Raw genomic sequence first — 15,512 nt, forward strand, 5'->3', positions numbered from 1 at the left:
CTCAAAAAAAACACAAAGAATTGAACAAACCGATCTGGTATTTGAATCTGGATACTAAAAACCCCTTTTGCATATACACTTCCTTCAGGCCCTTCCATCACTGTACACACAAAAAAAAAAAAAAAAATCAACCAAAATGAATCAAATTGAGAGAGAGAGAGAGAGAGTGAGGCTTACTGGCGTTAATGGTGGACAAGGAAGATGATGATGAAGAAGAGGAAGATGAGGAGGATGAAGTAGGGAGCTCAGATGGATCAGCAGAAACCATAGGAAAAGAAACACCATGAGGTGGATCAGAAAGAAGAAGTTTAAGTTCCTTTTGCATTCGCAAACCAAGCCTTTCAGCTTGAGCCATTGAATCTACAGAATCAGTAGTGTTTGATTCGCTGAACTCTTCTGAAACTCTGGACCAGAATATTTTTCTAGGGTTTTTTTGTTTTTTTTTTTTACAGACTTGTTTTTTGGGGGGAGCAGTTGAATTATTGGACTATTTGAAAACCCTAAATTTTCAATTTTCAGTTTCAAATTTTGAAATATTTAAAATTTGGGATTCAATTTTGGTGAAAAAGTAGCGCCAAAGGGGAAAGTGCCCAAAATTTTGGTTTTAAAATTTTAAAATTTTTGAAAAGAATGTTAACTTTTTAACTTTAGGCCCTTGCAGAGAATTAGGGACTTGTTTAAAAATTAGAATAAAGTACAGGTTGTTGAGCATTAGTTATTATTAGCTGAACTTTCTGTTTGACTGAGTTGTATCCTGTAGACCTTTATTGGGGCAAGGGGTTGTGGCTGGTGGATCAAAAAGATACCGACGTAGGCTAATTTTGTGGTAATTGCTAAAGGCAGGTACCCATTTAAGTGGGGAGCAAACCAATTCATATTAGGGGAAGGATCTGCTCACAGCCTTAGGATGACAGAGTCCTCACAGACTCCCTTAGCCAATGGATTTTGCTGTATTGTATGGCTGCGATTTAATTTAAGAAAATGCGGGTTTACTGACTTTATCCACTACCCACTTTGACAGTTCACAATTTTCTGACTTTTCTTCTTTCCCGGCAAATGAAATTAATTGAAAATTTAGAAAGAAAGCTAAAATGCAAACGTTATCATAATTACACTCTGAAAGCATGGATTTGATAAACTGAAAGCAAAAATCAAGTTGTGTATAGGCATGGGCAAGGAGCAAAGTAACCCTGCCTGACCCATCTTTGATCTTTCTTGTTCAACTTCTACCTTGCTGACGAGACCAACAATGGTGGTACCAATTTTCCTGTAAGAAGAAGTTGAACTGCCTAGTTAATGTTTGAAAATTTCAAATTTAAGGATTTCATGTGAAAACCAGTAAATCAACATGGTTGTTAGTTGTAATAAACTACGGCTTTGAAGTTTTTAATGACAATGAATTATTGATTGATATTGTTTATCTATGATACTAAAGTTTCAAATTAGAATCCACAATCTGAATCCCCAAATTGAAACCCTAGAAATCAAATAGATAAAAGATTGACTTACATATTCACTTTAGAGATTTTAAGTGTTTGTCAGTAAAGAAAATCAAAGGACTCATCAATTGATGACAAATATGGTTGAAGAAAAGGATCGAGAGAAAAAGAAGAATGAGATGGGTGTTGTTCGGAGTCTTCGAAGACAGATTGAATTAAGTAATGAACAACTTACTGTACTATATTAACTGGGTCGCGGATCGCTTATAAAACCCGCGTTTTTAAATTTAATCGCAGCCATTCAATACAACGAAATCCATTGGCTGAGAGATTTTGTGAGGGACTCTGTAATTCTAAGGTTGTGAGTCGATCCCTCCTCTTCATATAAAACAAAATGATTATGGTTGTTGAATTTCGAAATTGGTACCCGTCCTAGCAATATTGGTAACAGTCTTTACCAATCATGAATTATAGCAATAAGTGTACACTTGATATTTCAGTCTTGTCCTTTAATTTGGTTTGGCAAATGACACAACCAGAGGTGAAATTAGTTAAAATAAATACTTTATCTTCAAAAGCTTAACATGGATGGATGAAAATTAAGTTCATATATTGGTTATAAGACAATGATGTAAATTGCGACTCAAATTTTATTAATTAATATATTGTGACACTAATATTAAAGAAATTTTTTCCATGATAGCTTTCAAGAGCAAGCATATTGTGACAAGAAACTCAAGAACTAATTACAGTGAAGTATAAAATAACAAGTAAATCGAGATACCATATAAATCATAGTTAATCCAACCATTTTGAACGAGAGATGTACTTGTAACGAAAAAAAAAAGTAATTTACCCAATATCTTCTGAGGTTGTAGAGAATAATTAGGTAATAACCGCGTCAATCTCCAAAGTACTTAAACCTAAACCAGCGAACCACGAAGAAAACCTTAAAAATAGAAATAATCTTACGAAAGGGAAAGTTAAAATTGCACGGAAAGTGAAAATGAGAATCACACAAATAAGAAAACATTAAGCCTAATAGCAAGAATATACTGAGATCAAAGAAAAAGCTAGTTAAGCACACTAAACTATAGAGAATAAAACTCCTACAACTAATCCATAGTGACAAGTAATAAGCCTCGCTCATATTTGATCATTTTCTCTTAGTTTTTGGGAGCAGAACTATATAAGAGAGAAAAGTTATGTTTTTGGTTTTAAGTCTCGCCAATATCATAATTTTCCACCAACTAAAAAAAATAGAGAATAGAACATGTGCTTGAATGTTATGGGAATATTTATAATTATTTGTCATGTCATAGCAAGTCCAGTTGAGTGGAAAAATGAGAAAACTTTCCCATTCTCACCGCATAGTGGAGATGGTAAACTGGAAACTGGACTCAATTTAAGACAAACGGTTGAAACTTAGACGATCGGTCGAGACTCGGCTCAGGTTGAGTCGATCGACCTAGGCTAGGACGATAATGGCTAGTTCATCGAACAATTTTAATTATTTCGCTTATAACTCAACTTTTTTTACTTCCAAAATCACACCTTCAACACCCATAATCTCAAACAAATCTCTTTTAATCTCAAGTTATCTCTTCCAAAATCAAACAAATCTCTTACAAAATGGCAGGTTTATCGCAAACACAAAATGCTCCAATCGACAAAATTTCATAGTCTAAAGTATAATCAGGATGAAGATAAAACTATTTGCTTGAGCTTATTTAGTTTTTACGGTTGATCTTACCAATGGTGTTCAACAACAACATAACGTGCTTTGGGGGAATACTTAAAAAGAAAAATTATCAGGAAACTGAAAATCCAAAATTCTGTGATGTTGTTGGGTTTTCAGGCCATTTTAGTACCATCAACAAAGACATGAAGACTTGATTAGCTTTGATAATGCAAACGAATCATTGTAGAATGAGCGGTGAAATCGAAATCGGTTTCATAAGTTGTATTTGAATTTGTTTAATTGATATTTAAAATATGTTATGTTTGTTATAATAACTAACTTATAATACTTTCAAACTGCACCAACGAACTCGAGAGAAATGACAAAGAATAAGAAATACGAGTTTCAAGTAAAATGGCAAAGAATAAGAAATATGTTATGTTTGTTATAATAAGAATAAGAATAAGAAATACGAAGAATATATCCACATCCTTAAAAAGTTGAACCGATATAACCTTGATATGTTGATAGGATAGGAACCATCACATGTGGCTACAAATATTTCCCAACAGTGTATGTCTCCATATTCTTCACCAGAAACAAACTCAAATCCTGAACTCAACGTTGGCGGATCCTAACATGGTAATTCTAATCTTTATATTAATAGAAATGCAGAAAGATATAATGGACCGCGTAACAAAAGAATAAAAAATAACAAAAACGCACCTCGAGATGTCGCACAATCATTAGAATTCAACATGCAAGAACGTTTTGAAAACAATAAAAATTCAGTATTGTTAAAATATAGTACAGTATAACTTAAGAAAATGGCCTTAAAAATAAAGAAGGGGGGTCACAAGGCGGTTGAAAAGAAATTGTTTAATGCGCACACGAAAGAAATCCTAAAAATAAACACGTCAAGGATAAATGTCACACGCCCGACGAATCTGACAAGCTGAATTTGATGAAATTCATACACGGAAGGCACGACTACAACCAATAATAATTGACATTGATTCTGGCCAGTAGACCCCTTATATGAGGATATCAATGATGACATTACATTAGTTAATTGGTTAGTTCATTACATGAAGATATTATTATTAGTTTGTATTTAATAGTTAGTTAATTCTTTTCCTATTTGATACAATAGTAATTTCGGACTTCAATAGAATCCTTAATTTCAAAGATATTACTTAAAATTCAATGTAATCCATAAATTGGATTTCAATGTTTTTTTTTTCTAATCCAAAGATAATGCTTAAAACTCTCGTCTCAAGAAAGGATTGTTCATTACACAAATCAAATTATATTAAAAGAATTAAAATGACTGAAATGATAATTAAAAGTACAAAAAAAAAAAAAAACTTTGAGGGTTTCTTCTTCGGAATTCACATAGTTGTTTGCGGTTAGATCCTCCCTTAGTGTTAAATATAAACCTTTGTTTTGAATTCTCTCTTCTACTATTCTATAGTCTCTTGCGGGCCCTTCATGACGGGGTCAAACATCTTTCCACTAATATTTATTTGGAAATTTAACTTGTCCAACTGGCATCCGATCGGCATTTCTCGATTACCATATTATGCAAAATGATACAGATGAGCGTAAATTATTTATTTTTACTGGTTTTAATGAACGATACGGTCCACAAATGATGTGAAACTTGAAAACACAGAGGATACCAAATACAATCAACTTTTTCGTTCGGCAATCTGTATAGACAATAATACAATAACAAATACACAAACTTAATGATCCTTGAAAATATGTATATAGAGTTAACATATATCTTAACCTCTACTCAATCAGTATGTATATAGACACAAGGTCCATGAACCTGATTGTTAAGCATAGTACTTGGACGGTCTCAAAAATTAATATCCAATATATCGCGGAAAAGGAAAAACACAAGACACCAGAAATTTTGTTAACGAGAAAATCGCAATAGCAGAAAAACCCTGGGACCTCGTCCAGATTGAACACCACACTATATTAAGACTCTACAGTCGACACTAACCTACTATCAGACTTCGGACTGGAATGTAGTTGAGACTGAACCCACCATCCAAGGAATTCAGCTATAGTCGCGCTCCTTACGTCTCTCGAACCTCACAGGGTTCTACGCACCTGATTCCCTTAGCTGACGTCCTTTACATCCTAAGAGTTTTTTCAGCCGAAGTGAAGACTTTTGATACCAATCTGCCTCTAACAGATAAGCCTATTTGATTTCCGTTCTAATGAAAAATCAAGGTGTGAAATATATTTGCAATAGACAAAGATAGCAAACCTCACAAATTCGGAATTTACGACTCCAGAAGAGCAGCCTATATTCTTAACCACCTCTCAAGAACAATCTTTCAAATATCAACTAACATCAGTCTTTAGATATATATCTTAAGGAATCACAAAGTCTGAGACGACTACTATCGATCTTGCCTGAAAGATATTATGAAAACCTCAATAACAGAAAAACAAGATCATGATTCACAAACTATCAAGGTAAAGATAATCAGAACTGTCTTCACAAATCCACAAAGCGAAGTCTTTTAAGCGTAGACCTAATAACGTTTCACATATGAAACCTAGGTCAATAGAGGAAGACTCTAGAATCACCTGGGACATAAAGTGTCAGGGATTGATTTTTCCAGTTTACTGAGATGCTCTACTTATAGTTTTCAAAGACGAGGGTTATCTTAGAATTCAAGCTAAGATAACTTGAGAATCAAGCAAACACTTTAGGTCTTCAAAATATAATAGAGGAGTATACACATAGGTTCGGTTACAGAACCGTGTATAATGACTATTCGGTTTGGCAAGTTAGCCAAATAACTGAAAGCTATTTGATGTTCATTTAAACACTTAAAAAATTAATCATGATACACACATGTAACTGTTTAAGTGATCAATGAAGTTTTAGAAGTGTTTAAATAGTTATAACATGCTAAACATATTAAAATAATAAGTCTTTAAGCATCTGCTAAACATTTTCGGGACAATTAGTACTCCTTCCGTTTCAAAATAATAGGCAGGTTTGTGTATAAATTTACACACAAACCTGCCTATTATTTTGAAACGGAGGTAGTACAATGATTAGCCAACCGAAGGGCTTTTTCATGGTACGAAATTAGTAATAAATCTTACTGAAGCATAAACCCTATGTTTCCAGCATAGCTTCAAGTGATTTTTCTTTAACCATTTAATAAAATTACAAGATTAAGTGATTTTGTTTTATGCTTCGCACAATATAAGAGTCTTACGAATTATTTGGAAGACATATATCGATTTTTCAACCGTGAAATATTTACTTGGAAATAAACTATGATAAGACAATTATATCGTAGTTGGGTTACAAATATTTGTTTGTACATTGGTGGAAGTAAGGACGAAAATATTAGTATGTCAAGGTCTTATTATTGTTCAAAACCAAAGGGAAAAATTTGGTTATCAATGTCATCATCAGCTGGACCATGTTGTTGATTTTCTTTAACCTGAAGTTGAGGAATATAAAGATGACTTCATACTCGTTATGCCTTAGTTGTTCATTGGAGTAAGAATTTGGTAAAATCTCGTAATTTATTACAATTAAGCGAATGTATCCATTTAGATTAAATATACGTACAAACTTGTGTAAATTCAATTATAAAGATAAACAGTATAATGCGAAAAAAAAAAGACACCAGAAATTTTGTTAACGAGGAAACCGCAATAGCATAAAAACCCCGGGACCTCGTCCAAATTGAACACCACACTATATTAAGTAGCCTACTATCAGACTTCAGAATGGAATGTAGTTGAGACGGAACCCACCTTCCAAGCGGTTCAGTTATAGTCGCTCTCCGTATGTCTCTTGAATCTCAAAAGGTTCTATGCACTTGATTCTCTTAGTTGGCATCCTTTACATCGTAAGAGTTGTTTCAGTCAAAGTGAAGACTTTTGATACCAATCTACCTCTAACATATAAGCCTTTTTTATTTCCATTTAAATCAAAGATCAAGGTATAAAAAAATGTTTGCAACAGACAAAGCTAGCAAACCTCACAAATCCGGAACTTACGACTCCCGAAGAGCATCCTAGATTCTTAGCCACCTCTGAAGAACAATCTTTGAAAAATCAACTAAGATCAATATTTAGATATCTATCTTGAGGAATCACAAAGTTTGAGACAAAGAGAACGTTGTGATTACAATCTATCTCGCCTGAAAGAGAATACGAGAACCTCGCTAACCAAAAAATAAGATCAGGATTCACGAGCTATCAAGGTAAAGATAGTCGGACCTGTCTTCACGAATCCTCAAAGCAAAGTCTTTTAATCGTAGGCCTGATAAAATTTCACAGAGAAAACCTAAGTCAATAAAGGACGACTCTAGAATCAACTAGGACACAAAGTGTCAGGGATTGATTTTGCCAGTTTACATAGATGCTCTATTTATAGTTTTCAAAGACCAGGATTATCTTAGAATTCAAGCTAAGATAACTTGAGAATCAAGTAAACAATTTAGGTCTTCAAAATATAATAGAGGAGTATACACATAGGTTCGGTTACAGAACCGTGTATAATGACTATTCGGTTTGGCAAGTTAGCCAAATAACTGAAAGTTATTTGATGTTCATTTGCACACCTAAGAAATTAATCATGATACACACACGTAAGTGTTTAAGTGATCAATGGAGTCTTAAAATTGTTTAAAAGAGTTTTAACAATGCTAAAACATATTAAAATAATAAGTCTTTAAGCATCTGTTAAACATTATCGAGACAATTAGTACAATGGTTCGCCAACCGTAGGGCTTGTTCACGAGTTAGGGTGCTATGGTTCGTGAACAAACTTTGCCAACCCTTATAGACTACATAACTCCTTTACCATGGTTTGCGTTCGCCAACTGCTAGCATATTTATCCATCTTATAATATTCAGTTCACCACGGTTCGCCAACCGGGTTCGTGAACTGTTCCCAATTGAAATTGCGGTTTGCGAACTAGTTCGCCAACCTTCCTGTATTTATGTGTCTTAGATATCCATGGTTTGTGAACTGGTTCGCCAACCTACGCCGAGTAGAAATATCAGTAAGTTCATATTTCTCCCTTATGATGTTTGAAACATTCCCAAGTGATATGATCATTTGCATGGGCGATTTTCAATTGATCCACAAATTAATTCATAAAACTAATATTTTTAAGGACCTTAATTGCTAAATCATATTTTGATATTTTTCACAAAACAAGATTGACTCAAAACTTCTTCTTTGTAAATATACTATAAATCATACGGCATAGTCTCAATAGATAGAATGATGAAATAGTGAGTAAAATAGAATGGTTCAGTACTCACATACCTGATACATAAGTTCTCCAAATGTCTTCGCCGATCTTCAGTCTTCAAGGGTGACCTCTGATACTCAACTACAATTATAACCTATTTGAGACCTGACTTAGCAGACTATAAACAAGATATAGTTTTGATCACCTTACATTGACAACAAGCTTGAGAAAGCAAAACTTATGGGTTCAACCGAGCAATGCTATAACATAACTTCATTTTAAAAATTCCAGATACTCGTTCGACATCCTTATACACCCTATATGATTCGTATTTAAAGTACCTTCTATCATGGTTCTTCTCGTGTTCGGTGTCTCGTGTAAGCTTGAACAAAAGTTGACCGCGCTGGATAAATTATGTCGCCCAGAAAATACACGAAGTTATAGCTACTGTCATTGATGGTGAAATTTGAAGTTGGAGCAGTTCCATACTTCAGTTCTTCAAACAAAAGCGATTTATACAAAATATCGATGTCGTTATTTGAACCCGTAAGTTTATAAAAAGCATGACATATCCAACAATCATAAGAAGTTGCCGCTTCCAGAACAACAGTTGATTTTGTGTAGTGGCCCCCAATGCGTGCAATCAAGACTCACAGCATTCCGGGAAAGACTCTTTCTGCATTTTCTTTTAGTAGTCATTCGACATCATCTTGCGCTGGTTGTCCTAATAAACATGAACCAAAATGGTTGCCTACAATTTCGCAAACACATACTGAGAATTACATATGTAGTTGTTTTTGCCATACAAACGTACTAATTACAAGAATCCGCTGAACATCCATAAAATATAATCCTTAGAGTTGTAATGACTTTTTATTCATGACTATATCATCATGTGTTTCGTGCATTAAATTGATACTTGAATTTAAGATTTACCCGATAAAACTTTCCTGTAATCCTTATAACATACGACATGCGCAATCCGCTGAAAATGTTCACCGTAATATGCACATCTGTCAGTAAAATAATCACACATCATCTGTTAATTTATTATTCGATCACTGCATAATTGTTTGGTTTACGTAGTCATTGCCTTTAAGGCTTTAACAGTAAAAATTATTGAAGTGAAGTAGTTAGTCACGTGATCGAAGAAAATCAATATTTAGCTTGTGCTTATTTCAATTGGACCCATTAGTTTGAACTTTGAACTAGAACTTTGAGAAGCGCCAATGATATAATGCTTGGCCTACTAAAACAACAAATCCAAGCATTCTTCATTTGCTTTGAAATTTGACAAAAAAACATTTGGAGTTTCGCTACATAAGACGGTCAAGCATTCATGATCTAGTGACAAAAATGTGCGCGTGGCATTTATAACGCTAACTCTTACACATCATCACGTCAATTATCTCGGAACATTGATTTTGTTGTTTATGTTTTTTCTTAAAGTAAGATTCGATCCATATCAAATCGAGGGAATGCATAATTGGTATTGCTCATCTGGTCATCATCTCAATTCTTATCAACACTTTAATTTTAATCATTTTCAAAAAATGGTTAGGTAGTGATGTTTCTTCAAACCCATTATGGCATAACGTGTCACCCACGTTTGATAAAAGAATGTATGAGTTTGTCTGTTCCAGTTGGCTTAGTACCACTTTTTCTGATTAGGAATATCCGCATAGAGCTTGGCTCAGAGAATCTAAACCAGGGCTGCAAGAGTCGGCTCAAAAGCTAGCTAACCATTGAGTTCACTTGACTCAGCTTAGCTGATATCCCTACTCATCTATACCCTTCCTAATTGGTACACCCACTTTTACACTTGGGTGCTCAACACCGTCATCCGTCACTGTTTTGTTCGTTAGTTTTAACCTAACGGCGGAGTAAGACCCTTACGTCACTCAAAGTCCAAAACATTATATCACGTGTCATTTTCTCATTTCACCAAAACGAGTTTCTCGTTCTAGACTGTAACAATCCTCTTTTTACTCAGTTCCCGAGGTAACATTTCCTTTTCACTGCGTTCCGGTTCCTACACGAACATCAAACAGGCTAAGTAAGAGCAGGTGGGAATATTTGCTCCCAATTATTGACCGGCTCCCAGAGCCATTCTACAATTTTACTTATCTTTTCGTTTAAATCACTGCTTCTCCGTTTCAGAAAAAGTGATATTCTCAATGGGCAAAAATAGAAACAAAAAACAGGAGTATACTATCAGTTTCAATTGGCTTCGCTACGCCGTGGTCCATGGGTTCCGTATCCGGACCGATTGGTTCGGAAAGTTTGTTACACTGACTTACCAACAGATATGGAACACCAAGTACGAAACTACGTGTAGAGTGACTCAAAGGAAGCACGTGTCACAGACCCGCCTTACTACGTTATCTAGTGAACAAGAAAAAGCAAAAATAGGGACGTTTCTTATTTGCTGATCAGAATCAGATTACAGAGAGCCACCCCCACCATTACATCAGCACCACCAACGGTGGCTTTTGTTTTGTCCTAAGCTTTTCATTAAATTCACCAGACACTCGCAGAGAAGAAGATTGGTTAACGCTCTGTTTCTTGATTGCAGTTATTGGAATCTTTCTTTATAATTAGAGAGAACCAAGAAAAAGGAATTCATATCTCTCCAAAGAGTAGTTTCAGAGAGGGGGGTTAGTAAGTAAATGGGAAGGAGCAGCGGTGGAAAGAAATAGAAAAGATGGAGTTTTGGCCGGAGTTTCTAGCAAGTAGTTGGGGGAAAGAATTTGTTGCAGGTGGGTTTGGAGGTATGGCAGGAGTTGTATCTGGTTATCCTTTAGACACTCTTAAGATTCGTCTTCAACAACCTTCTGTTAGTAATACAGCAACTAGGTCTGCTTTTGGAGTATTGAGAAATATTGTTTCTTCTGAAGGTCCTTGTGCTCTTTATAAAGGCATGGCTGCTCCTTTGGCTTCTGTTTCTTTCCAGGTTCTTGTTCCTTTCTTCCTCTCATCTATGCCATGTTTCTTTATTTCATAATTTTCCTGATTTTTTCATTCTGGGACTGATTGAATAGATTCTGAGATAAAATAAGGCTCGAAATTGGAAACATGTTTACGATTAGGTTTTCTGGATTATGCAATTCCCTCTAAGTGAAAACAAGGCTCAAATAGGAATTGTTATATCCATGACATTAGATTAAGTGATTGTCTTACAATATAACCGAGACAGGCAGAGAGCTATTAGTACAGGATTCTTGAGTTACCTATAAAATTTTTCTAAGATTTTGATTACACCCTCTAATTTGTTAGCTGCCAATCTATCTCGCATAGAAGGAATGATACATAATCATAAACATTGTGTCGACAAAAATAAACTAGAAATTACTAGAAAACTGTTCAAAACAACTGTATAGACTGAGTGGAAAAACAAGTTCCCTAGTGACTGCAAGGATTTATTAGCATACAAGATATGCTTAATTGGCTTTGTTTTCCTGTTGAGAGCTTATTGTAAACCTAACAAGTAGCAGGTATTCAGGTTTTGTCTTAGGTTCTGATGTAACATAATCTGTTCTTAAAAAGGAAACAACTAAGTCGTATTAGCCAGCCTACCAGGGTTATACTACTGGGCAGCTAGTAAATATTGTGTATATAATCTCCCAGTCACTCCCTAACAAGTACATTTTTCTGCAGAACGCAATGGTCTTCCAAGCTTATGCTATCCTGTCACAAGCTTTCAACAAATCACCCAACAACAATGATCCCCCTTCCTATAGAAGTGTTGCAATAGGAGGTTTCGGGACAGGTGCCCTACAGAGCTTCTTGCTCAGTCCAGTCGAACTTGTAAAAATTCGCCTCCAATTACAATCAAACAAACCCAACACAAATATCAGAGAGAGTCAAGAAGGACCAAGAAGCATAATTAAAAGCATCCTAAAGAAGGAAGGACTAAAGGGATTATACCGAGGCCTAACAGTCACAGTGCTAAGAGATGCACCTGGTCATGGTGTATACTTTTGGAGCTATGAATACGCCAGAGAGAAGCTACACCCAGGTTGCCGCAAAACAGGACAAGAAACGCTAAAAACAATGTTAGTTGCAGGAGGTCTAGCAGGAGTGGTTAGCTGGATTGCGTGCTATCCCTTGGATGTTGTGAAATCTAGACTCCAAGCACAAACACAGACTAGGTTAGATCAATTCCCACCTAAATATCTAGGTATTGTTGATTGTTTTCGCAAAAGTGTACAAGAAGAAGGTTATAGCGTCCTGTGGAGAGGACTAGGTGCTGCAATTGCTAGGGCTTTCGTGGTTAATGGTGCCATCTTCACTGCCTACGAGGTTAGCCTGCGAATATTTTTCAGTAACAACCAAACGGAAGAGAACGGATTATAGAGTAAGATGATGTTCTACCTCCTAATATTGGGAAACTTACGAAGCAGAATTCTGCAAGATGATAGTTCTGCCGTTTTCATTTGAAAATCGACCATTATGCCCCATTCATATTGGGGAACACACTATAGATGAAGGTTAGTGTTGCTGTCACAACTATTGGAATTCAAAGAATTTTACACCTATGTAAAACATCCATGTTAACAAAATTCTTGCAACGTCACATTATGTGCGATTGAATGCAATTTAATATCAAAATGAAATAAATTGATGTACTAATCATATTTGTTGTAGATTCAAAGAAATGCTCAACTGCATCCATCTATGAATCAACCTTTCATTAGGATGCCTGATAATAACAATAACTAAATGTTCATACCTATTTGCTTTATGAAGTTGCTTAGAACAACAGTGCAATTACTGAACCAGCATCAGCATTTTAGTAAATATAGGTCTGCAAGTTTTCCATATGGAGTTTATGCTCATAAATACAGTACTAGTCAAGTTGGTATCACAGAAACTTCGTGCTATGGTTCAATAGATCGTATCAAATCAAACAAACACCAGTATCAAGTCGACTGCAGGTATGCTGCGATTCAGTAGATATACGTAATAAGAGAATTTATATAGATATTATGCTCATATATTATCCAGTTCTGGAAGCACAAGCACATAAACTCTTACATTCAAACTAACATCAAAACAGGTAAACATAAGTAACAATGGTGTTTATCAATACATTAGGCTCTATAAGATCAAAACTCTCAAACACAAAGACAACAAACACAAGACCATACAGGCATACACATTATACCACAGCAATCTAGTTTTAAAATTCTGAAGAGAATAGATAACATAAATGCAATCTAAAAACATCAAAAACTCATCTTTCAGCTGACCTGAGGATCAATGATGACTCTAGCTTCAGAAATCTCTTCCTCCTGCTCCTCGACCACATTCCGCTAAAACATGAGGATCATTATAATGCATAACAGCTCTAACAATAGATCTCACACTATTATAAGGATCAGAATTCATAAACACCTCAGACCCAATAAAAACCCCATCACAACCTAATTGCATCATCAAAGCAGCATCCGCCGGCGTGACAATCCCACCGGAAGCAAAATGCACAACAGGCAATCTACCAAGCTGTTTAGTCTGAATCACAAGATCATAAGGTGCTGATATTTTCTTAGCAAATGCAAAAACTTCATCATCATCCATATTATTCAAAACCCTAATTTCACCCATGATTGACCTAACATTTCTAACTAAATCAACAATATCCCCATTCCCAATCACATCCCCTTGTGTTCTAATCAATGAAGCCCCTTCTCTAATCCTTCTCAATGCTTCACCTAATCCTTGACAACCACAGAGAAATGGAACTCTGAAATTTCTCTTGTTAATGAAGTTTTGATCATCTGCTGGTGTTAATATCTCATTCTCATCAATATAGTCAACACCAATTGACTCCAGAATTTGTGCTTCAACAAAATGACCGATTCTTGATTTGGCAATCACAGGAATGTTAACTGATCGTTTAATTTCTTTAATCAGTGAAGGATCAACCATTCTCAGAACATCCCCACCATTATGAGATTCAGAGATTGTGATAGCACAAGCACCAGCTTCTTCAGCAAGTTTAGCTTGTTTCGAGTTGACAACTTCAATAATGGCTCCACCTCTGATGATCTGAGCTCTGCCTAAGTTTTTTGCAAATGGGTTTTTCTTCTTTGAATCTGTAATTGTTGTGTGATTGTATACTGCTAGAACACTTTCATCTGCCATTTCTTGAAGAAAAAATAATTCTGGTTTGTGTTTTGGGGTTTGGTTGTGGAGAATAGAGAGAGACAAAAGAAAAAGAGAGAATCAAAATGGAGTGTAGATAGAGAAGAAGAAGAACATCTGGGGGTGTTGAATAACGAATTGGAAATTTATTTTGGGTCCCAGAAGTTTCTCGAGAAAGCGGGAATGGTCGGTCCGGCACTTCAAAAAAAGACGGTGAAAGTTTTTCAACTCAAAAAGGCAAAAATGTGACCGGAGGGGTCTAGAATGTGCTTCAAACCCATTGTTTTGTACAGTTTAAAAACCTACAAAACACACCCACTGCCATTGTGTCTGGATTTAGGCATGCTATGGGATTGGACCGATCGGTCCAACTAACTTTTTGCATTGTTGTGAACTTGGGTTGAATGTATGGGTGTGTTTTGTAGGTTTTTAATCAAATGAGTGATGGATTTGTACTATGGAGTACAAATTTTGTTGTCTGAGATTTAGTTGGACATGATGGGCGTGTGCGTGTGCGTGTGTTAGTCGTGGGATATGCTTCTTGTGTGTTGGATTTTGCTATATATTCCCTGATTCTAACGGCATTAGGTACCTATTTGATCTTTATGGGTCTTAAATCTGGATTATTCATCGAGTATGAGAAACGGATAGAGGATATATTTGTTTTTGATATCCTATCTGATTTATTATAGGTTGATCCAAAACCATGTATAAAAACACTAGGTAGCTTTCTCTCTACTTCTCCATCTCTCTCACGGGCGATTTCCGGTGATCAAAAAGACTTCTCTCTGGCAACATTTAGCTGCTCAGATCTGCTCATATGAGGAGTACCCAACTTTCTTTTAGTTTTCATCAGGTCATTTCATAGATTAGTTAGGTTTTTCATGTTCTTTTAGGTTTAGCTTTGGGATTTATTCCCCATGCCGACAGCAAGTTATTTTCGTCTTTAAGATGACCGTTTCTATGAGCTTCTATCGAATTTCATGA

At 35.5% G+C, this 15,512-nt stretch overlaps 3 protein-coding genes across 5 annotated transcripts in view; 1 reads left to right on the plus strand and 2 right to left on the minus strand.

The window, feature by feature from the left end:
• The window catches only part of LOC113303770 (serine-rich adhesin for platelets-like), a 4,843-nt gene extending 3,238 nt beyond the window's left edge, over positions 1-1,605 (minus strand). Inside the window, exons 1-2 of one of the 3 annotated variants that reach the window (XM_026552851.1) lie at positions 178-1,605; positions 31-100 (exon numbers count right to left, since the gene is read on the minus strand). In XM_026552851.1, coding sequence (XP_026408636.1) covers positions 31-100; positions 178-355 — 248 coding nt within the window. In that variant the 5' untranslated portion in view covers positions 356-1,605. The remainder of the gene's footprint in view (positions 1-30; positions 101-177) is intronic. The other 2 variants (XM_026552850.1, XM_026552849.1) reach the window with 2 other exon arrangements.
• A 9,190-nt stretch (positions 1,606-10,795) lies between these two features.
• On the plus strand, positions 10,796-13,003 carry LOC113303771 (mitochondrial arginine transporter BAC2-like). Its single transcript, XM_026552853.1, has 2 exons — positions 10,796-11,331; positions 12,036-13,003. The coding sequence occupies exons 1-2, from the start codon at positions 11,083-11,085 to the stop codon at positions 12,732-12,734; spliced, it is 948 nt and encodes a 315-aa protein (XP_026408638.1). The 5' UTR covers positions 10,796-11,082; the 3' UTR covers positions 12,735-13,003.
• Positions 13,004-13,337: 334 nt separating this feature from the next.
• Positions 13,338-14,786, minus strand: LOC113303772 (pyridoxal 5'-phosphate synthase-like subunit PDX1.2). The gene has a single exon (XM_026552854.1). It carries the CDS (start codon positions 14,523-14,525, stop codon positions 13,656-13,658), a length of 870 nt encoding a protein of 289 aa, XP_026408639.1. The 5' UTR covers positions 14,526-14,786; the 3' UTR covers positions 13,338-13,655.
• Between the last annotated feature and the right edge of the window lie 726 nt (positions 14,787-15,512).

This window comes from Papaver somniferum, chromosome 8, assembly GCF_003573695.1.
Source record: "Papaver somniferum cultivar HN1 chromosome 8, ASM357369v1, whole genome shotgun sequence".
Lineage (NCBI taxonomy): Eukaryota > Viridiplantae > Streptophyta > Magnoliopsida > Ranunculales > Papaveraceae > Papaver > Papaver somniferum.

Excerpts from the sequence above, each read along its gene's own strand:
- LOC113303771 (XM_026552853.1), top strand. The coding sequence starts at position 11,083 with ATGGAGTTTTGGCCGGAGTTTCTAGCAAGTAGTTGGGGGAAAGAATTT. Across the intron at positions 11,332-12,035 it reads TGGCTTCTGTTTCTTTCCAG|AACGCAATGGTCTTCCAAGC; the intron begins GTTCTTGTTCCT and ends ATTTTTCTGCAG.
- LOC113303772 (XM_026552854.1), bottom strand. The coding sequence starts at position 14,525 with ATGGCAGATGAAAGTGTTCTAGCAGTATACAATCACACAACAATTACA.